General features: G+C 42.0%; 1 protein-coding gene across 1 annotated transcript; it reads right to left on the reverse strand.

Annotated features, from left to right (window-relative positions):
- Nucleotides 1–9,982: 9,982 nt before the first annotated feature.
- LOC143269373 (disks large homolog 5-like) lies at nucleotides 9,983–19,638 on the reverse strand. Its single transcript, XM_076554475.1, has 6 exons — nucleotides 19,513–19,638; nucleotides 17,288–17,450; nucleotides 16,325–16,456; nucleotides 15,067–15,250; nucleotides 11,155–11,270; nucleotides 9,983–10,184 (listed from the first exon to the last, which is right to left on the reverse strand). Exons 1-6 carry the CDS (start codon nucleotides 19,595–19,597, stop codon nucleotides 10,085–10,087), a joined length of 780 nt encoding a protein of 259 aa, XP_076410590.1. The 5' UTR covers nucleotides 19,598–19,638; the 3' UTR covers nucleotides 9,983–10,084.
- Between the last annotated feature and the right edge of the window lie 2,431 nt (nucleotides 19,639–22,069).

The raw sequence follows: 22,069 nt of genomic DNA on the forward strand, positions 1-22,069 counted from the left end.
GTTCTAGAAGATGGATCCAAGGTTGGATGGATGGATAGGGGTAGACAGATGGATGGATTGATAGATAGAGATAGGTGATGGAAAGTTAGATAGTTAGATAGATAGATAGATAGATAGATAGATAGATAGATAGATAGATAGATAGATAGATAGATAGAGTGAGATAGATAGATAGATAGATAGATAGATAGATAGATAGATAGATAGATAGATGCATACACATGTACCTACATACATACATAGACAGGAGTATATACAGTTTTTCAGTCTATACAGTACAGTAGTTACTGAGTCCACCAAAGAGAGAATGGACCCAGAACATTTGTCCTTTTTTCTATATTGGTCAAAGAACTAGATCTGGGTGAAGAATCTAGAGCATTGAGCTCAGCAGCACAAGGACACCCTATTAAACAACTAGTCTGGAATCTTTTAAGTAAAGTGGAGATGCAGCAAGTTGATGAAATGAAATATAGAAGTGCCTGCAGTTGAAAGGTCAGAATGAGATGGTTCATTCTAGAATGTTAATCAAGAAAAGTCAGAATAAGGAAAATTAAATATAGGAGGAGGTCTGACAATGTGTGACTTTATTTGTTAATGCTTGAGTGATTGGCATTACACATCATCCTTGAAATTAAAAATATAATACAATGGGATCCTTCTTTGAGAAATCATTTCCACACTTGATGAAATATTTTCTATTACATTCAACTCTCTGAAATCTTGTAAGAAAAACAAACATTATGGACCATGTTTATGTTAAATGAATTAGAAAAGAATTTCTGAAGCAGATTTTGGGTTAGTCCAAGCTTCTTGGTAGGAAGGGTTACTCCTATATTATTTTTGAGACTTGTTTTTTTTTCCTAAAAATATCAGCCCAAGTCAAGATTTGAAGTTATATCAGGCCACAACAATATGCATTATAATGCCATTTATATTATGCTATGTCCATATTCATTGGTTACTCAGATGAGAGCTTGGATCATATGGTGAGTGGCACATCCTGGCATGCATGTATTGAGCATAGTTTGTGTTGTAAATGAAATGTATGTGATCCACACAGTTGGTACTCAGGAGGTCAACTTACATCTATAGATGAAGTCTGTGAGTCTAAGATTTTCTTTCTTTCCTTTTTTTTGTTTTGTTTTGTTTTGTTTTTTGAGAGAGGGTTTCTCTGTGTACCATTGCCCCTTTCCTGGAACTTACTTGATAGTCCACGCTGGCCTCAAACTCACAGAGATCCGCCTGGCTCTGCCTCCAGAGTGCTGGGATTAAAGGTGTACGCCACTACCGCCCGGCTGAGACATTAGTATTCTAAAACATTCAATAACCACAAAGGCTATTTAACTTCTGAAGTGCCTTTGAAATTTTGATCCTTGTAAGAATATTATATTGGGATAAGTATGTGATGATTGCTGTAACTGGTTAAATGCTAAAACCTGAACTGTCCACAGTGGTCTCAGAGCACTAATGACTAATAGCCTTAGACCTGAGAAGTGCACGGGGCACATAGGACAGACTCTCAAAGGCACAATGCCAAGAAGAAACATGTCATTTCAGTGACTCACCCTGGAACCTTCCTTGGTGCTTTTTCACTGGTTATTTCCAGTGAACTCACTCACCTGCATGGCAGAGTAACTTCACTTTTGCCTTTTCCCATGAATTACTCTGGACAAGCAGTGTCTTCAAACTACACACACAGCATCCCTCCTCCCATCAAGAATTCTTCCCACAACAGTGAGCTTTTATTAAGAGTGTCTTTCAGATGGGCCTGGCAGCTGCCGGGAGAGACATACAGGCCCAGTGGCAGCCCACAGAGGTAGACAGGCCAGGTGGCAGCAGTGGTGGCCAACAGGGACATAAAGGCCCAGCGGTGGCCTGCAGAGGTAGACGAGCCCAGCAGCATCGACAAGCAGAGGTAGGGACACCTCTAACCCCAAAACCTGGGGAAGAAGCTATCTCCGTGGGATGGAACCAGAACAAATCTGAACACTCCATCTGAGGACAACCCAGGGCTCAGCTGCTGATCCTGCAAAACCCAACAACTTGGAGTACCCCACTCAGCTGAAATCCATCCAGGAGAGGATTCACATCCCTACAGTTTGAAGTCCGAAGAAACAAGAGCAGCTGAGGAGTTGACGAATGAACAAAACATGACCTGGGAACATAGAAGAAGGTGCTGCCCAGTGACCAAACCAGATCACCAGAATCATAAGTATATACTTCACCTACTGAGATCAGCTGCCCCTGAAGAAACAGCCCAATAGCACCAATTTAACCAAGAACTCCTACTGAACCAAGACTAAAAATTACAACAAGGGAGGCACTCTCAGACACAGACACCACCTGCACCGAGCAGAGGAAGAGATAAGTAGACGCCAGTGCAAAAATACAGGCAACAACATAAAGACTTATATGGCAACATCAGAACCTAGTGATTCTACACCTGAAAGACCTGAACATACCAAGACAGAACAAACAGAAAAAATCAACCCTAAAAACGACTTTAAGAAGATGATAGAGGCCCTTAAAGAAGAAATAAAACATTCCCTTAAAGAAGAAATAAAAACTTCCCTTAAAGAGGAAATAGACGCCAGGAAACAATCAAATTGAGGGCTGAAATCAACGAAATAGAAAACAAGAGAATACAAAAATCAATGAAACAAAGAGTTGGTTCTTTGAAAAAATCAACAAAATGGACAAACCCCTAGCCAAATTAACCAAAAGGCAAAGAGAGAACACCCAAATTAACAAAATCAGAAATGAAGGGAGACATAACAACAGACAATGAGGAAATCCAGAGAATCATCAGATCATACTTCAAAAACATGTACTCCACAAAAATGGAAAACAGGAAGAAATGGAGAATTTTCTGGATAAATACCACATACCAAAATTAAATCAAGACCAGATAAACCATTTAAATAGACCAATAACCCCTTAAAAATAGAAACAGTTATCAAAAGTCTCCCAACCAAAAAAAGCCCAGGACCAGATGGTTTCAGTGCAGAATTCTACCAGACTTTCAAAGAAGAACTAATACCAACATTCTTCAAAGTGTTCCACACAATAGAAACAGAAGGAACACTACCAAACTCTTTTTATGAGGCTAAAATTACCCTGATACCCAAACCTCACACAGATGCAACAAAGAAAGAGAACTACAGACCAATCTCCCTCATGAATATTGATGCAAAAATACTCAACAAAATATTGGCAAACCGAATCCAAGAATACATCAAAACAATTATCCATCACGACCAAGTAGGATTCATCCCAGGGATGCAAGGATGGTTCAACATATGAAAATCAGTCAATGTAATACACCATATAAACAAACTGAAAGAAAAAAAAACACATGATCATCTCCTTAGATGCTGAAAAAGCCTTTGACAAAATCCAACACCCCTTCATGATGAAGGTCTTAGAAAGATCAGGAATACAAGGAACATTTCTAAACATAATAAAAGTAATTTATAGCAAGCCAACAGCAAACATCAAATTAAATGGAGAGAAACTCAAAGCGATACCACTAAATTCAGAAACAAGACAAGGCTGTCCACTCTCCCCATATTTATTCAATATAGTACTAGAAGTTCTAGCTAGAGCAATAAGACAACAAAAAGACATCAAAGGGATACAAATTGGCAAGGAAGAAATCAAACTTTCACTATTTGCAGATGATATGATAGTACACATAAGTGACCCCAAAAACTCTACCAGGGAACTCCTACAGCTGATCAACTCCTTCAGTAAAGTGGCAGGATACAAGATCAACTCAAAAAAGTCAGTAGCCCTCCTATACACAAATGATAAAAGGGCTGAGAAAAAAGTCAGAAAAACATCACTCTTTACAATAGCCACAAATAATATAAAATACCTGGGGATAACACTAACTAAACAAGTGAAGGACCTTTTTGACAAGAACTTTAAATCTCTAAAGAAAGAAATTGAAGAAGATATCAGAAAATGGAAGGATATCGCATGGATAGGTACGTTTAACATAGTAAAAATGGCAATCTTACCAAAAGCAATCTACAGATTCAATGCAATCCCCATCAAAATCCCAACACAATTCTTCAGAGACTTGGAAAGAAAAATACTCAACTTCATATGGAAAAACAAAAGACCTAGGATAGCTAAAAGAATCCTATACGATAAAGCAACCTTTGGAGGCATCACCATCCCTGACCTCAAACTCTACTATAGAGCTATAGAAATAAAAACAGCTTGGTACTGGTATAAAAACCGACACATGGACCAATGGAATCAAATTGAAGACCCTGACATTAATCGATGCACATATGAACACCTGGTTTTTGAAAAAGGAGCCAAAACTATACAATGGAACAAAGAAAGTATCTTCAACAAATGGTGCTGGCATAACTGGATGTCAATAGGTAAAAGATTACAAATACATCCATATCTGTCACCATGCACAAAACTCAAGTCCAAGTAGATCAAAAACCTGAACATCAACCCAGTTACACTAAACTTAATAGAAAAGAAAGTAGGAAGCACTCTTGAACGCATTGGCACCAGAGACCATTTCCTAAATAAAACACCATCAGCACAGACCCTGAGCACAACAATTAATAAATGGGACCTCTTGAAACTGAGAAGATTTTGCAGGGCAAAAGACACAGTCAATAAGACAAAAAGACAGCCAACAGAATGGGAAAAGATCTTCACCAATCCCACATCTAACAGAGGATTGATCTCCACAGTATATAAAGAACTCAAGAAACTAGACATCAAAATACTGAACAGTCCAATTAAAAAATGGGCTAAAGAGCTAAACAGAGAATTCACAAAACAAGAAATACAAATGGCTTGAAGACATTTAAAGAAATGCTCAACATCCTTAATCATCAGAGAAATGCAAATCAAAACACCTCTGAGATACCACCTTACACCTGTCAGAATGGCTACGATCAAAAACACCAATGACAGCCAATGTTGGAGAGGATGTGGAGCAAAGGGAACACTCCTCCACTGTTGGTGGAAATGTAAACTTGTACAACCACTGTGGAAATCAGTATGGCGGTTTCTCAGAAAATTAGGAATCGAACTACCTCAAGACCCAGCCATCCCACTCTTGGGCATATACCCAAGGAATGCTGATTCATACCATAAAGATACATGCTCAGCTATGGTCATAGCAGCACTATTTGTAATAGCCAGAACCTGGAAACAACCTAGATGCCCGTCAATGGAAGAATGGATGAAAAAAATGTGGTACATATACACAATGGAGTACTACTCAGCAGAGAAAAACAATGAAAGCATGAAAATTGCAGGCAAATGGATGGAACTAGAAAAAATCATCCTGAGTGAGGTAACCCAAACCCAGAAAGACAGTCATGGTATGTACTCACTCATAAGTGGGTTCTACATATAAAATAAAGAACAATCAGACCACAACCCACAGAACCATGAAGGCTATATATATAGCATCCCTAGGACGACTATGGCTTATAATAAATTTCGGTTATACTCAATTATTAAAAAAAATAGCCAAATGAATGGAAACACATGAACTATGACCCAAAGGCTGAGGGGCCCCCAGCTGGATCAGGCCCTCTGAATAGGTGTGACAGTTGATTGGCTTGATCAGTTTGGGAGGCAACTAGGCAGTGGGACCAAGTCCTGTGCTTATTGCATGAGTTGGCTGTTTGAAACCTGGAGCTTATGTAGGGACACTTGGCTCAGTCTGGGAGGAAGGGACTGGACCTGCCTGGTCTGAGTCTACCAGGTTGATCACAGTCCTTGGGGGAGGATTTGCCCTGGAGGAGGTGGGAATGGGGGGTGAGGTGGGAGTAAGGGAAGGGTGTGGGAGGGGGGAGAATAGGAGAACCCGTGGCTGATATGTAGAACTGAATGGTATTGTAACATAAAATAAATAAAATTAAAAAAACAAGTGTCATTCATTTGAAACAAAATTCATCTCAAATTTTTCACAATGCACTTTAATAATAATATTCTCTAACTTTCAGAACCACAAGAAAACTTTCTAAGGCAGAAAGCCATGAGTTGATCATGGAAAGTACCAGGGAAGGGCCAATGAGATGCCCAGTTGGGTGGAAGGAAAGAGCTTACTCCTCCTAATTTGTTCATTGACCTCTATATAAACAGAATGACAGAATGGCATGATGTATTTTGTATGTTCATTCTCTATTGTATGTATGTATGTATTTCCCCCTCTCAAAATAAGTAAATGGATATATGTTATTATTTTAAATTTGATCGGAAGATTTCCATACACTCATCATATGAAATAATTAATTTTTAAAATAATGAAAAAATTGATGCAGCTCATAACTGTTTGTAACTCCAGTTCTTGAGGAATCGACACCCTCACACAGGCATACATGAAGGAAAAATACCAATGCATGTAAATTAGTGAATAAAAAATTAATTTTTTGTATTTGATAGTTGTGTCAGGAGCCACAGAAGTAACTAACCTAGGCTCATAGTGAACCACCAATCAGGTAGCTTGCATGGGACTGACCTAGGCACTCTGCATATATTTTACAGTTGTATAACTTGGTCCTCTTGTGAGACTCCTAACAGTGGGAGCAGGGCTTGTCCCTATTGCCTGCTTTTGGACTCCAATCCTCCTACTGAATTGCTACATCCAGCCTTAATAGAAGAGGTCATGCCTAGTCCCACTGCAACTTGTTATAACATGGCAGACAGTTATTCATAGGAGACCTGCACATTTCTGAAGAGAAAAAAAGAGAAGGAGGAATGGATGGAGGTCAGGAAGAGTGGAGGTGGGTGGAGGGTTGACAGGAGAGGATGGAGGTGAAATTTTGGTTAGGATGTAAAAACAAAAATAAACAAATAAATAAAAATATTCATTACAAAAGAAGGGAGAATATTGATGTTTATCATATTTAAATTTGAGATACTAAAAAAGTATCCCTCAAGGGACATTGCCACTTATTCTTACTTTATAATGTGCTTGTAGTTGTACAAGGATAGTTAAATCATGCTAGGCATAATTTTGAGCTGGTCTAATGCATAATGTGTTTCTCTTGTACTTGGAATAATTATATCATGTTTAGGGATTATTATGACCTGGTTATTTTCCATTTGGAAATTAATCATGATATAAAAAAATATAATTGTGTGTCAAGTTGACATGGGGTGAAGTTGTGATGGCTCTTTTTGGTTGTGAAATTTACTACATCTGCAATTAAGCAAAACCCAAATATGGAGGGGCACACCTGTGAGGTATTCTTACTTAATTTGAAGAGAGATGATACACATGTAATCAGATCTTTGCATAAGGAAGACATTCCTTTAATCTAGATATTGATGGAGAAAGAAACACCTTTCCCTCAGATGTAAGAAGGGGGCTTTTGCTCTTTATCTGCTTGCTCCCACCTTGCTAGCAAGTTCATTCCATCACTGGCACTGGAGCCAACTTATTTGGGATTCCAGACTATACTACTGATGGGTGAAACATCAAGTGTAGTGGACTGAGAAACTGATGGATTCTTGGACTTTGTCATCATAGCCAGCCAATGTTCAAATAGCTGGAGCACAGCCTCTAAGTCATTCTAAAAAATAGCCTTCTGTATATATAGAAATTCATTGAATAAGTTGTTATCCCAATGGAACCATGACCAATGCACCAGCCAGGTAGAGAACGTTTAGAGTAGTTTGGGTCTTACAACAGCCTTATCTCAGTTTTAAATTCCACATGGTCACATTCCCTTAACCAGTGTTTTAGGTGATGCTTTGATGCTGGCCTACTATGTTTCTATACCTTCTGGGCAAGAAAGTAAAATAACACAAATCTGAAATTTCTCAAACGGAACACACAGTAATCTAATTAAATGAGTAATTATATGAGATGGAGAGATTCTAGCTTAAGTGAGGAATTAAAAACCAGATGTCTTAGCTTCAGTGGTGTAAGACCTGGCACCCCCTCCCACACACACAGGAAGATCAGAGGACAGTAGGTTCTTTTTACCCTTGTTATGACAGCTCCAGTCTGGAGACCCAGGGGATAACTTTCTTTATACATTAAATCTCTGCCTCACTGTCAGTCTCAGGAGTCAGATCTATCCCAGAGGAGCTTCACCAGAGTAAATCAGTCATCTGGAAGAATTTTTTCCAATATAATCTGAGATCTTCTGTGGTAACAGAGAAGCATCAACCACCCCTGCCCTTTTCAGTCTTGCACAGAATCACTCTGCACCAGAGACATGTGGCCCCTGATGCAGGCTCCATCCACTCCACCAAGTTCTGAGGTTCCTCCCAACATTGCTTATCAAACCATCAAGAGGGATTCCTCATCCTACCTCCACCCCCAGGAGGGTCTTCTCAATTTTTATTACATCAGACATTCTTAATAGGTGTTGTCAACCTAGAAGAGATCTAGCAAATCTGTTCCAATCTGACAGTCAGTGACTGGGGCAGGATCCTGAACCTATGAGAGCCCTGGATGGATGTGTGGCAGCCTAAGACAATTAGCATGCCTGTCCCTACAGGTTCCAAGAAACTTCAGTCTTTGGTGGGGAGTGATCCAATCCACCTAATACAGCACATAGGGCTGGGAGGACAAGGGTCTATTGCATGGACTGTGGAGATGGCTCATCCATTAAGAGCATTTATTCCTGTCTCAGAAGACTCACAGGACAGACATATAACAAACCTTTTTAACTTAAAATGCAGGTAGAATCTGCCCTCACCTGGCCTTTGTGGGAATTGCATGTATGTGGTGGCAAATACCAATAAGTATAAACAAAAGCGCCACAAAATAACCTAAATTGTCAGCTCTGCTGTTCACTTATCACTCATGATATATTTCAAGAAAACCAGAGGCAGATTGCTTTTTACTTCCTGATTTCCTTTATACAAGTTTAATGAGCGTTCTCATTTCCTGAGAGGCCTGGAACAATATACTTGTGTTTCCCTTTAATTTGGTCTACATGAAGATTCGGTGAACATGTGTGTACAGTGTACACCATTTTACTGGTAGCTAAATATATAACCTCATGGATACAATATGTCTAATTTTTCTATTATGTAGTGGGTATCCATGAGGTAGGCTATACACCAACATCCAAGTCACCATCCCCTATGTAGCCCTGAGGCCCATGGCTGGGAAATCTGTGTGCAGCCCAAGATTCCTGGAACTTACTGAGATACATCCAAGCCTGTGATTTCTGGGTTTACAGGCGTGTGAAACTTCGTCTGACTAAAGAAGAGTCTTAGAGTGAAAAGTTTGAAATTTATTTTATTCATAAAATAAATTCATTTTACTTAATGGGAGTTTTCAAAACAGCAGTCATTATATACAGTATATAGCCTTAGCAAACTATTAAACCAATGACAAGAATAAAAGTATAATAAAACTTAAACAAAAATGAAGAAAACCAAAAACCAAAGCATAAATATCCTGAGACATAAACCAAAAAAAAAGAGGAAATTTCAGTTTCCTTTGAAATTTCATTATGGAAGAGCAAAAGAGGTGAGGAACTGGCGTATTCTCTGTAGTCAATTATCTGCAGCAACACTTGTCCATGACATGGCTTCAGCTTGAAAACTTCACTAAAGAGAATCTTATGCTTTTGGTGTGGTCTGTCTGGATGGCAGTGTGACATTAACACTGTATTCCTTGTCAGATTTCCATCACATATGGAGTCAGGGTTCTTAGCAATTTGTGTTGTGTTTTCTGTATATTAGACTTGTTTTTGACACAAACTTTTATCTGGGGATAGTGAGCCAACAGATGTAGATCCGATTGTGGCTGGACCGCCTCATGGTAGGTTGATATTTGCCTCACTATTGAGTTCAAAGCTGAAAAGAGGTGGCATTTTCTGAGGAGGCCTTGAACCTGGAGTGTAGAATGTCATGCCTTCAAGGTGTCTTTGGCTTCTTCCAGCCTTCCCAGTCTCCTTAACAGGTACTGTCAGTGAAAATCAGAAAAGAAAATATGATTCAGAAACAGTTTTGCTGTGCACATGGCAAGAATATCAGGGTCTATTCACCCCTAGTAAACAAAAGTTAAGGAAGGAAACACACCCCATGAACACCCTGACTGCTGGGGATGGGGCTCAATGGTGGCTTACTAGCCTGAGACATAGTGTTTCTGCTTCAGCAGCTCCATCTGCAGGAGGCTCTCATCCTTGGCTGTGGTCTGCTCCAGTTCCTGCTGGAGGTTTTCAAACCTAGGGGAGAAAGGCAGCTGGAACACAAGCCTGGGGGGGGACCTGCCATGTCAGCTTTTGAGCCACCCCTCCAGATATACTCAGACATACTAGACAATCGAGCATTACCTTCCAGCTGAGTTCAGTCCCTGCTTCCCCAAGGGAAAAGGGTCAGAGAGGTCCTGGGCAGGATTTTTTTTTCTCAACTTTTAAAAACTGCTAGAAGTTGAACTGGAAAATACACACTGTGCTGAATTAGAAGAAACACTATATTTCTCCAACAGTCCAAAGACATCATTTTGGAGAAATATCAGTATGAGAAGGTCTGAGGCACAGGTCAGGGAAGATGTACCTGGCCTTGATTAGATACCAGGTGAATGTGAACCTCCTGGAAAACTCTATGCCTGCCCTCTAGTGGAGCCTACACAGCAATGCAGAGAAGGCTCGGATTATTCCTACAGCCCAGACCCCTGCATGGGATTAACTTGTCAACTCCTACTCTGTTTATGACCAAAGTAAATCTTTTCATGAGAAACTGATAAACACTGCAGAAATCCTGCAATCACCAGGTGTGTGCTGTATTCAAATCTGTCAAAGGGTAGACACTTATCTCTAAATGTGATGTTCCTGATGGAAAATAAAGTTGCAAGAGAATGCACACTTCCCTTCATGATTGATGACTCCCCTTCTAGGTTTCTGGCTACCATGGGAATATTTGTGTGGAGATCAAACATTAAATTTGAGATACTCGGAGCATACTAGAGTTCTCAGAAGGGAAGAAGGGGACACAATCCCCATAAGACCAAGGAGAAAGCATATTGCTTCCTGGACAGAAGTTCCTGTTGACTGAGCCAGCAATGACACTCTGAGGTGTTCATTCACTGGCTGTGGTTAGGAGCTTTACCAATTGAACAGAAACTCAAAGAGGACAGAGATCCAGGTACAGTGGACCCACTTAGATCCCCCTGCTTCTGGAAGCCTGGGCTCCTACCTCATCTGGGACACAGTGAAGTGATGCTGCAGCTTTGCTGCCAAGTCCCTTTGCCGGGTGAGCAGCTCCTTCTGCTTCCTCAGGGACTGAAGATCTTCCCCAAGTCTTTGATGTTCCTGTTCATTAGAACATTGTGTTTTTAGGAGAGGGTTGTCTGCACCCCTGTACATATAGACACATGCACATACACACACACACACACACACACACACACACACACACTTGAACACATACATGTACATGGATGCACACATACAAGCACACAACATTGTCTCCATGTTTGGTTTACCAGATAACACTGATGTAATGTGAGATCACCTGGGATACTATGAAGAAGAAAGTGACCTTTCATTAACCAAGAGCCTCTCTACCCATATTCCAGCAGAGAGAAAGGAAAATGCAATGTCCTCTGAACACAGTGATGTGGAAAAGATTGTGTACTTTTACTCTGTTTAGATAATTTTTCATTTTATTTTTACTTTATATGTGCAGGTGTTGCCTGCCTGTGTGTCTGTATAGCACATGCATGCCTGGTGATCTGGAAGAAGAATTCAGTATGTGGATAAGTCAATGTAATGCTTGCCTTGTAAACCTGTACACAGACAGCTGAACCCCAGGGATCCTTTACCAGTAATCCAAGCTCTCCTACCAAGTTCTCCAGTCTGTGAATTAAAGGCTTAGTTCCCCAGCACAAACCACTGGATGGCAATGGGCAAGCCCCTCGCTCTCACTCAATGCTTCCCAGTGCCTCCAGGGAGGGCAGCTTCATTCTAAAGAAGCTCTCTAAAGCACTGGTTGCCTCAATTTAGGCCCAAAGCAACATGCTCAGAAACTAGAAAATCTCTAAACTCAGGAGTCTATATTAACCTTTCCTCCAAGTAAGATGACTGTGTCAGGTATTTCTTTGAGTAACAGAAGGTTGACTAACTCAGCGAAAGGATTGCATGTATTAATCCATGTTTAACTATATTCCATGGACCACATTGTATGTTTGCACTCATCAAGGATGTGCATCTGAGTAGTTTCTAGTTGGGGGTATTCTGATTAGTCCTGCTGTAACCCTGTTATCCTCTCTTCTCTGTGGACACCTACTTTCCATTCTGGAATCAATGGTCCACTTGGAGTCTGCATTCAACATTCTGAATAATTTTAAAGAGCTTCTCACAAGGCTACAACATCTTACACGCCTACCAATATCTGATAGTTCTCATTTCTCCCAACCTTCCATCAGGCCAATTTTAACTCAGTATGAAGAAGTTTGGAATAAAAGCATTTTCTGAGTGCTGCAGACACAACATGGAGTGGGTGCTTTAGAGTATGAGGAGCCTAAGGGGTGCACTGAGAAAGCCTCTTCTCACACCTCAGCATAGCTGTGTGACTTCTGCTGGGCTGAGATGCAGTCACAAGCACCTCTGCAGTTCAGAATTTCTCAGAGAATAAAATCCAGGCCAAGCTCCAAGGACAAGGTTAGCTGAACCAAGTTTAGGCAAAGGTGAAAGGAAAATGGCAGCAGACAATGAGGAGAAGAACAAAACAGGATGCAGGGAAGTCATCAGTGGTCAGCCACCATTCACCTCAGCAGAGAAGGTCACAAACACTCAGGCAGCCTTTCCTGCTTCTCAGTCGCTTCTTTTTCACCTTTATGGACCCTATTTCTTTGTATTTATCCAGAGAATTTCTTTGCAGATAAATAATTCTGCCTCTACAAATACCTGAAAAACATTTAGCCTTCATCAGTTTTCTGTCTTTTGTTGTAGTTAGCTATCTGGACATGCAGAATGATGGACAACACCATCTGTTCTTTGACTGATGCAAAGTGGTACTAACCAGATTAGGCACAGTACTTTCTCATTGAAATCTGTCTCCACCATTCTTAAAGATGTTCCATTGTTCCATGAGTCAGTAAACATACACATAGAGGCTCAAACACATATTTTCATACCCACAAAATTACACATAAGAAAACACACAAATACACACATACACACCTCTCTTGAACCCAGAAGGGCAAGGGATGAGGCTAGAATATTGCAACTCCTTTTGTACTACAGGGAGAGGTAGTGGGTCCTCCCTGCTGTCTACATGCCTCTTAGACACAGCCAGGCTTTTCTGCCCTGGCCTGAAATTATTACCCCTCCTAGGACAGTTTTTTATCACAGACTCAATGATTGTACAGATAAATAACAACCTCTGCACAAATGAGTTTGACCACACAATACCAAGTGCCCATGGAAGAGGGCTGGACATGAAGCCTCTTGATAGATCCAAGTTGACCCATCATACTCTCCTCACTAAACCTGCCCAGATTCTGACATAAAAGACATTGATTGCGCTTCAAAATGGAAATCCCTATTGTCATTACCCAACAACTTTTGACTGGATTACAGTACATATTATGTGAAAACAGCCCCAGTTAAGTCAGTAGGAGGCTACTTAGGTCACCCATAGCACTTTCTTGAAATGCAGTATCTATACAACTAGAAGGAGGAGTCTTTCCTAAGACACAGCTATAAATATGATAGAGTGAGCATCAAAATGTCAGGTTCCATGTTGTGTAGGTAGTAAGATAAACCAGACATTTCATGGGATGTTATCTCTATTCAGTGAAAGAAAAGTCTACATTGATTTTTAAAATAGCTCCATTGTTTGATTTTTTTATTTCTTACAAAATGCATTTGTTCCAAACCAATAAAAAAGTGCAGAAATTAAGAGAAACCTACAAGTCAGTTTACTTTCTGACCAAATGAATTATTTATCAATGAGATGAGACAGTAAAAGACAGGAAGCTCTAGTGTGAGGAGACAGGGATCCAAAGACCTGTGGCTATCCACTTAGCCAGAAGAGAAATTTTCAGGTTCAGTGAGAGGCCCGGGCTAAAGGGAATAAGGGAGAAAGCAACAGAGGTCACTTGATGTCATCATCTGGCCTTCCAACAACCCCACAAATGTAAGCATCCTCAGGCATGTATACAACACACACACACACACACACACACACACACACACACACACACACACACTCACCACAAATCATAAGTGAACAGAATGCAATGAGGAGGACATCAACTGAACGAGGATGGCATTACCAGTTGAATTGAGACTCCTCACACTAGCTGTTTCAAGTTAGACCCACAGTTCTGCTTTCCATCATTTTGAGACTAAACATGTCTGGGGAAACATGCTGTGCTTCTGCAGGCTATGTTGGTGCACTTGGAGAAATTGTTCTCTTAAAATCTCAAATCTGCCACCCTGACCCTTGTCTGTCATAAGCCCTGGCCATATCCCTGGTCATCCAGTGAGCTTCCGAGTGTAAGATCCAGGATGGGAGAACTTGCCTTGCCACTCAGAGCAAACAGTACTGACAAGCTGTTACTTAAGTTTCTGTCAGTGTGAACCAAGAGCTTGGTCTGGTAAAGAGAACACCATGGCAATCTCAGAAGAAGAGGGCAAAATAGTATATGACACTCAAAAAGATGTCCACAAGACCCAGTCATTTGGCTTTTGTAGAGGACGTTCCTCCTTCCATGCTGTTTCTGCCTCTGATTTCATATGACCTGTGCCAAGCAAATGAGACCCAGACCCTTGAACTCATTCACACACATCTCTGTGCTACTCCCTAAGTGGCTCCCATCACAGTACTACTGCCCCATACTAGCATATTGGTGAGTGACGTGTGATTTACCCATCTCCCTCAATGGACTGCAGCTTCTAGCAGAGCAGTAGAGTTTCCTCGGCAGTCATGCAGTGCCTTCCAAGAGACTAACTCCCCAGAAAGACTTGTAAATGATCACAGAAATGAACTATTGGGTGGGATGGGTTAGTTGGATAAGTGAGTAGATGGTTACATGGGCGTGTGTATATGTATGTGTATGGTTAGATAGGTTTGCAGCTTGGCCCTGCTGCTTCAACCTACCTGCTGCTGCTTTGTCCAGAGGTCATACATCTTCTCATTGGCCTTCTCACAGAGCCTCCTTGCCTCCTCACAGGACTCTTGTAGTGAAATCTGCTCCCCATGCAGCTTTCTGTTGTTCTCTTTCAACGTGCTCACTTTTTCCCTTAGCTGAGTCCATTCACTCAGGAGCTGACTGTAGAGGGTGCTGAAATGTCACAAAAAATGATGAGCTCCACCTCCATCTCCCACTCCTGCTCCCTAATACCATGATTCCTGCAAGATCCCTTGTCCCCATTCCCAACAGCCCTTGGTTGGAACCCAGATTAGCTATGGCAGCATCACTTAGGTGCAGGCCAAAGCCAGAGAATAGCCAAATTCCCGAAAAATTCCAACAACTTCTGAAGACCCTGACTGTAAAGGATCCATGTTCCTCTGAATACTGGATCCCCCGCTTCCCACACACACACACACCCTGGTGTTTAATTGTTCACAGTATTGGGAAAAAATGAGCAGGTAGAAGGAATAATCCATGCTCTGAGCAGGACAGAAGATCCAGCAGGAATACATTCCATCTTTGTGTCCCATAGAAACCATTCTGTGAGCTCCTGCCAGAGCCGCAGAAACCATTCATGGTGCAAACCATGTTTTCTGTCTAGAAGCTCCAGAAGTTGACAGGAAAATGTTGAGAGGGGCTCTCAGACTCTTCACTCTTTGGAGAACTCAGTTTAGGAGGCACAAGTCCAAAAGATATAAGGCAGGCTGTTTGCTAAGAGGTAAACAGACTAGAAATACAGCCCAACTTTGTTCTAAGGTGAAAAAGGTACTGAGGAATGTTTCACTGTATACTGTGAATATGTGTTGCTCCCATTGGTTAATAAATAAGCTGCTTTAGCCTATGGCAAGGCAGGATGGAGCCAGGTAGAAAAATCCAGATGAGACAAAGAAGATAGTCAGAGGTAGAGCATATGCCAGCTGCCACCCAAGGAGAAACATGCCAGCAGCCTGGCCATGCAGAAGCCATGTGGCAAAATAAAGATTAACAAAAATGGGTTGATTTAAGGTGATATAGCTAACTAGCAAGAAACTTAAGCCATCAACCATACAGTTTGTAAGTAACATAAGCCTCAGTGTGTTTATTTGGGACCATTTGATGCAGGAGTTGGGTCGGACACATTCCTCCTGACAGCTGCATCAGGCAGGACTGGAAAAACTTCAGACTATCAGAAGCAGTCCTTACCAATTTTGACTAAATTAGTAAATTACTAAATTAGGCACTCACTGGTAGGAGTTGGTATGCTCACTCAGCTTCTTGCACTTGTACGAGGCCTCACAAACCTCCTTGGGGAATTTCTTTACATCTGACATCTCCTTCTTATGCTGTGTTTTCAGCATGTCAATCTCAGATTTCAGCCTGTGGTAGGGCATGGCCCAGGAGAAAAGAAACCCATAAACATGGGTGTCAGGGACCACATGAATTAAGGTTCTGTTTTGTACTACACTAGCCCACTGGATGTCACACCCTGAATTCTATACTGGATCTCCTGGTGTGCATTAGACTTGCCTCACAGTCCCAGGGCCAGGAAAGGCTGGGTGTCAATAGGGAAGGAGACAGGACTACATGAGCTCCCTCAGTAGCCCTGGATAGGTAGACTAGCTCTCTGAGAAGGTCTTGGAGACTATGGCACAGATCCAGGTCTATCTGAAATCTGCAATGGCATTCCTACTGTCTTGAGAACACAGATTCTTTCTCCTTGTAAGGATACCCAGAACTCATAATCAGTATAGCCATGGAGGAGGCACTACATGAGGAAGGCTGTATAAACTCCCATACACAGATATAATGTCACAGAAATGCAGACAGAGGGCCTTGTCTCATAGTGTAAGGAACAAGCTGAGAGGAGCAGAATTGAATTCCATGCCTTCTGGTCACACACAGAAGGACTGAGTAGGACCACCAGGCCCTTCAAGCTGCTCCCATAGCAAAAAGCAAAAATAAATATCAATTCAGAGCACTGAGCATCTCCTAAAAGCCAATGCCTGTCAAGGCCTCTTGAAATGCATGTTGTGATCTTACTCCCTACTGCCCTTCTCTGTAGATTGTGATTCAGGCCACAGGCTCTGGTTTTCATTTGGAGGAATCAGAACAGCCTATGTCCTATCTCAATCCTACAGGCTTCAGTTCTGCCTCTCAAATGCACAGTAGGGTCAAGACAGTTACCATAGAAATGGGCATGATGAGTACCTGTTGTTCAACTCATTGTTGTTATAAAGGGCCAGGAATTCCTGCAGTTCATTCCTCTCATTGGTCATCATCTGTAGCTGAAGGGTCAATTTATCCACCTGGTTCAGCTGCTGCTCCTGCTCAGTGACGAAGAAGTGTGTGGATGATGCCTTCCTAGTAGTCCCTGTAGGTACATAAACACAGTGAATTTGTACAGATGAATGGCATAGGGCCAAGAGAGATCATGTGGAGTCCAAAGAGGAGGCCTGAGGGAGAGGAAATGCATGGCACCCGGTGAAGCCCTCAAATATCAGAGCAGATGTCCTTAAACTGGGGACCATAAGTCATGTGTCTGTCTCCAATCTCTAAGGCTAGATATATGCCTTATAGCCTACTGCAGCCCCACTGTCCCTGAAAGTCATAAGAAAGGCCAGCCATGTTGGTTTGGAATTGTCAGCCAATACCTGATACGATGCAAAAAAGTCCTGGATTACCTGGTGCTTTGAATCTCCCATCCCTGATAACCTGTGTGCAGGACTAAAGGCAACTCAATGTCTCAGACCTTGGTACATGGATAGTAAGTTTCCCTTCCTGGTATTTATATCATATATCCATGAGATCTATAGAAATCCACTGAGAATAAAGTGCAGCAACATCCTACCCTGATATCTCATTAGTGGTTCTGTGCCTCCTGTAGCATTCTTTGCCAATCATAATGAACTGAAAAGGTTCCCAGCAAAGCAGCTGCTTCCCTGACATTTCCTGGCCCTCTGCCAACTAATCATCAGACATCCTCCACTTTCGATCTGCTCTTTAGGAACCCAGGTAAGCTGCATAGGCCCATTGCTTCAAATGATCACAGCTACTGAACCCCATTAAGAGAATGATCATGTCTGGCATCAACTGCTGCTTAGAAATCCAGGGCTTTCTATGCCAATTAGTGTTCTCAGTTTTGCCAACATGTTGATTGGTGAACCCTTAAACACTTAATGAATGCCTCAATGGCATTTGGCATTGCCACAACACTGGTGATTTCACAAAAGATGCCAATGACACTCAGGATACAATAGAATTTCCAGAGAAGGGACAGTTAGGGTCACTGCTAATGTCATCACCTATCTGATAACAAACTCTTCTCCAATTCACCAAAAGCCAAGCTGCCCTTTCCAGCACCTTCCCTGAGACAGGGGAGGGCCTTCAGCACCTTGTCATTCCAATCCAGTGATCTCACTGATTCATTAGAATCTACTTCATTCAATAGTTCATCATGTGTGGAGGGCAAGACTCATCCAAACACTGCCCAGGAATGGCTCTTCTCACCCTGAAGAATGCTAACTAGTAAGATGAGAAATAAAGGATGCTAAGAAATTAGCTCAGGATAATGGGAAAGGAAGATCAGTTCCACAAGGTGAACAAAGAAATTAGAGAAGACGCACGGGGCAGTTACAATGTATTGGGATGGTGGAGGATTATGTGGGTCCTGTCAGAACAATGATAGGTCACATATGTAATGATTAAACTTTTGCCAAAAGCTTCACCAGAATATATTCCATCCAACAGGATGTAATCAAAGGTGTTATCAACTATTGAAAGGTGTGACTGAAAATACCTAAAGACTGGGCTTCCATAGGTGAGCCCTCTGACACCAAGAACAAATACTTACAGGAAGAGTGGTGTCCCAGTCCTGCACTCAAGATAGAGGGAAGATGACTGGCTAGTGAGAAGACATGAACTCAGAAACCTTAGGGACCACTGACATGCAGCAATTCTTGGTGGCTCCTGCCCTGCTAGTAGTTGTTATTTAAAATGTGAGAATCTCTAGCATTGGTCAGGGGACTTTACTCTCCTTGTTATTATTGACACACACCAAAAGGCATCCAGTGTGGGTGAAGTGCAGGGCTGGTACTGAAACCTCTTTAGTCCCTCTGGGCTTCCTTCCCACTCAGAGTGAAAGCAGAGGGCCCTCAACAGAGCAGCTGCAGCCTTGACCATCCCTGGCTCTCTGCCAAACTAACCTTGAAAATCCTCAACTTTGTTCTGCCCTTGAAGAATTCAGAGGACTAAAATAGTCCCATTGCTTCTCCGAAACTCTCACCTGCTTAGCCTCAATCCTGGAAGGCTCAGATCAAGCCTTCCTCCTTCAGGAAGCTCTTCATCCATTTCCCAGGACTCACTGCGCTTTCCCCAGAACCATCTATTTCTTGATGTGTGACATGGAGACTGAAGGCCATCTTCCTTCTGCTTACCTTTGGTGTCCCTGTGCTCTCCATCCTGTCTCCCAAGAATCCTGTTCAGTCTAGGCAGCATGTCTGTAGGTGAAACACGAGACATTGCACAAATGCCCCAATGACAGTTGGTGTTGCCACAACACTGGTGACATCACATGGAATGCCAGGGCTCTCCAGGATACAGTAGAATGTCCATGTGCTGATGTCACCTGTTATAGCTATTTCATCCCTGTTACATACCTCACCCAAAAGTGACTTGAAACCAAGGTGCCATTTTCAGGAGCCTCTGGGTTTGCAATAGAAGCCTTTAGGTAGATCCTCCTTCTAAAGCCAGAAATCTAGCCCTCTGATTCATTAGAAATTTTATCTAAGTGAAATTGAAAGCTCAGTTTGCATACACTGTCCAGGGTTGGATTTTCCCCTTCCTCAAATTCATAATCAATATTTAGAGAAAAAAAGGTGCTTAGAAATTCAGTCAGGACAATGGAGAGTTGTAGGAATGAAAACTCTTAACAATCCCCCAGGGAATGTGCTCAGAATTGTAGAGATTGGTGGGCTCAAAAAGGTTACATAGTTAGCTATGAATATTCCCCCAGAGTGACAGTAGAGCTCCCTCAAGCTATGAGGTCATTAGTGAAGATGTGACTAGCTCTGGACAGGTCTGGTTGGAGCCACTGAGAACAGGTGAGCTCTCAGATATTGAAAGCAAGCAATTCATGGAAAGAGTATGATGACCCAATCCTTGAATTCCTAGACTGAGGAAAATGTAGTGGCAAGTCAGAGTTCAGTGTTGTCTATGGAGAGGCATCATGAGTGAAATGTAAACACACACACGTGCGCACACACACACACACACACACACACACACACACACACACAAACCAGGCATACAATTATGGAGTAGAACATGATGTAGATCACTGCTATGGTGCTTCAACCAGTAAACAAAAGCCAAATGCCTATATTTCTAGCCACATGTTCCAATCCACATGCTCTTGAAGAGGTGGCACTGTTAGCTTTGGGTACAAGATCCGTTAGGAGAACATGAGAATGGCAGGCAAGGGGAGAAATTCAAGAGTTGTTGCATCATACAGCTTTGTTATATCCAAACCTCACATTTCTTATTGTGACATCACTATAAAGAGAAGCCAGGTCATGGTCAGCATGGAATGCATGTTCTCCAACCAAATCTCTGGACCTAAGCGTGATCCTTGCAACCTAGGACTGATGAAACTTTTGGGTGATCTGTGTCATTTCAGACTTTGAAGCGTTAAGCAAATAAATGTGATTGTCAACTTTATTTCTAAATAGAGTCTTGTGAAGACCAAAAAGTTGAGGACGTACTGGAATTTGGGAACAAGGCATGTCCCTTAAACTGATACAAAAACTATTTTAAGAACATAGATGACAGTATTGGGGGTAAAGAAATCAGAGGAGAGAGGTGGTATAGAGAGAGTGGGAAGATACTCAGAGAGTGTGATTGCTCACATGAATACAGAAATGAGGCAGTAGATCTAGATGGAAAAGTATAAAGAATTGCCCACAAATTCCAGTAATTAGAAAGAGGCCTGGAGTCAGCTGTATAGTTGAGACCTCAGACAGCTTGGTGTTTCTAACAATCAATTGTGAACATCAGACTTCCATGAACAGATACCCTGCTCAGGATATATAGTTATTCACCCAGCAAAGACAGAAACCCCTTCTGCATAGTCCTGCCTCTATCTCACTGATGTCCCATCCAGAGGAAGATTCATAGTCTTCCAAATGCCCTGAGATCAAGCTGACAGGAGACATCACCTGCCTTCCACAATGTTCATCTCAGCCCACTCTTGGTGGTTGGATCATGTTCAGGAAATGAACTGGGGGAATAAGACTTTGCCTAGCCAGTTCTCAAAGTTCTGGCTTGAGACTCCCCTTCTGTGAATGTCAACTTTCCTGTCTTCTACAGGCATGGGAGTATCTCAGGGGTCTGCGGGTTTCTTCTCCTTTTCACATGCTTCGGGTGACCCAAGCCTCCTTGAGCTTATTCACAGCTGAACAGGATACAGCCTGGCTTTAGACTTCTCAGATCTGGCCTCAGAAGCCATGGGAATGGTGGCACAGTCAACATGACTTTTTTGAGACACAGGCTCTCCTGGAACTTGCACTGCAGTCAGTCTTCAATTCTCCTCCTCATTTTGCAATTGGTTGAGATCAAGGCATGCATCACTATGCCCAGCTCCTTTTTTCTATTTCTAAATGTTGAAACATCCAGAAAGATCCAAACTCTAAAATGATTGTGTTCTCAGACCTTTCTCACAGGGGATTCTTGACCTTTGGAAATCCAGGAGCCAGTGTTGTTTGAGTGGCTACTTCATTCCCAGCCTGAGGCCCAGATCTACAAAGGCAGGCTGTGTGAGATGGAGTTTTCCATGGTGTGATGTCACTGGGGGAGTTACCACACAGCAGAGCTGACTCAGGCTGCACTGTTAGGCTGGTAAAAGTGACTTTGAGCCTGACAATAGGTACCTGATAATTCCACCATTCCCTGGTCCTTAGATGGCTCCTACCTCAGGACCTTAATCTGATCATTCCT

This window comes from Peromyscus maniculatus, chromosome 18 (genome assembly GCF_049852395.1).
Source record: "Peromyscus maniculatus bairdii isolate BWxNUB_F1_BW_parent chromosome 18, HU_Pman_BW_mat_3.1, whole genome shotgun sequence".
Classification (NCBI taxonomy): domain Eukaryota; kingdom Metazoa; phylum Chordata; class Mammalia; order Rodentia; family Cricetidae; genus Peromyscus; species Peromyscus maniculatus.

Coding starts and splice junctions, on each gene's coding strand:
- LOC143269373 (XM_076554475.1), bottom strand. CDS start 19,597: ATGTCTCGTGTTTCACCTACAGACATGCTGCCTAGACTGAACAGGATT. Junction 16,457..17,287: donor AACAATGAGTTGAACAACAG/GTACTCATCATG, acceptor GCCCTACCACAG/GCTGAAATCTGAGATTGACA. Junction 10,185..11,154: donor TTCACTGTGTCCCAGATGAG/GTAGGAGCCCAG, acceptor TTTCTCCCCTAG/GTTTGAAAACCTCCAGCAGG.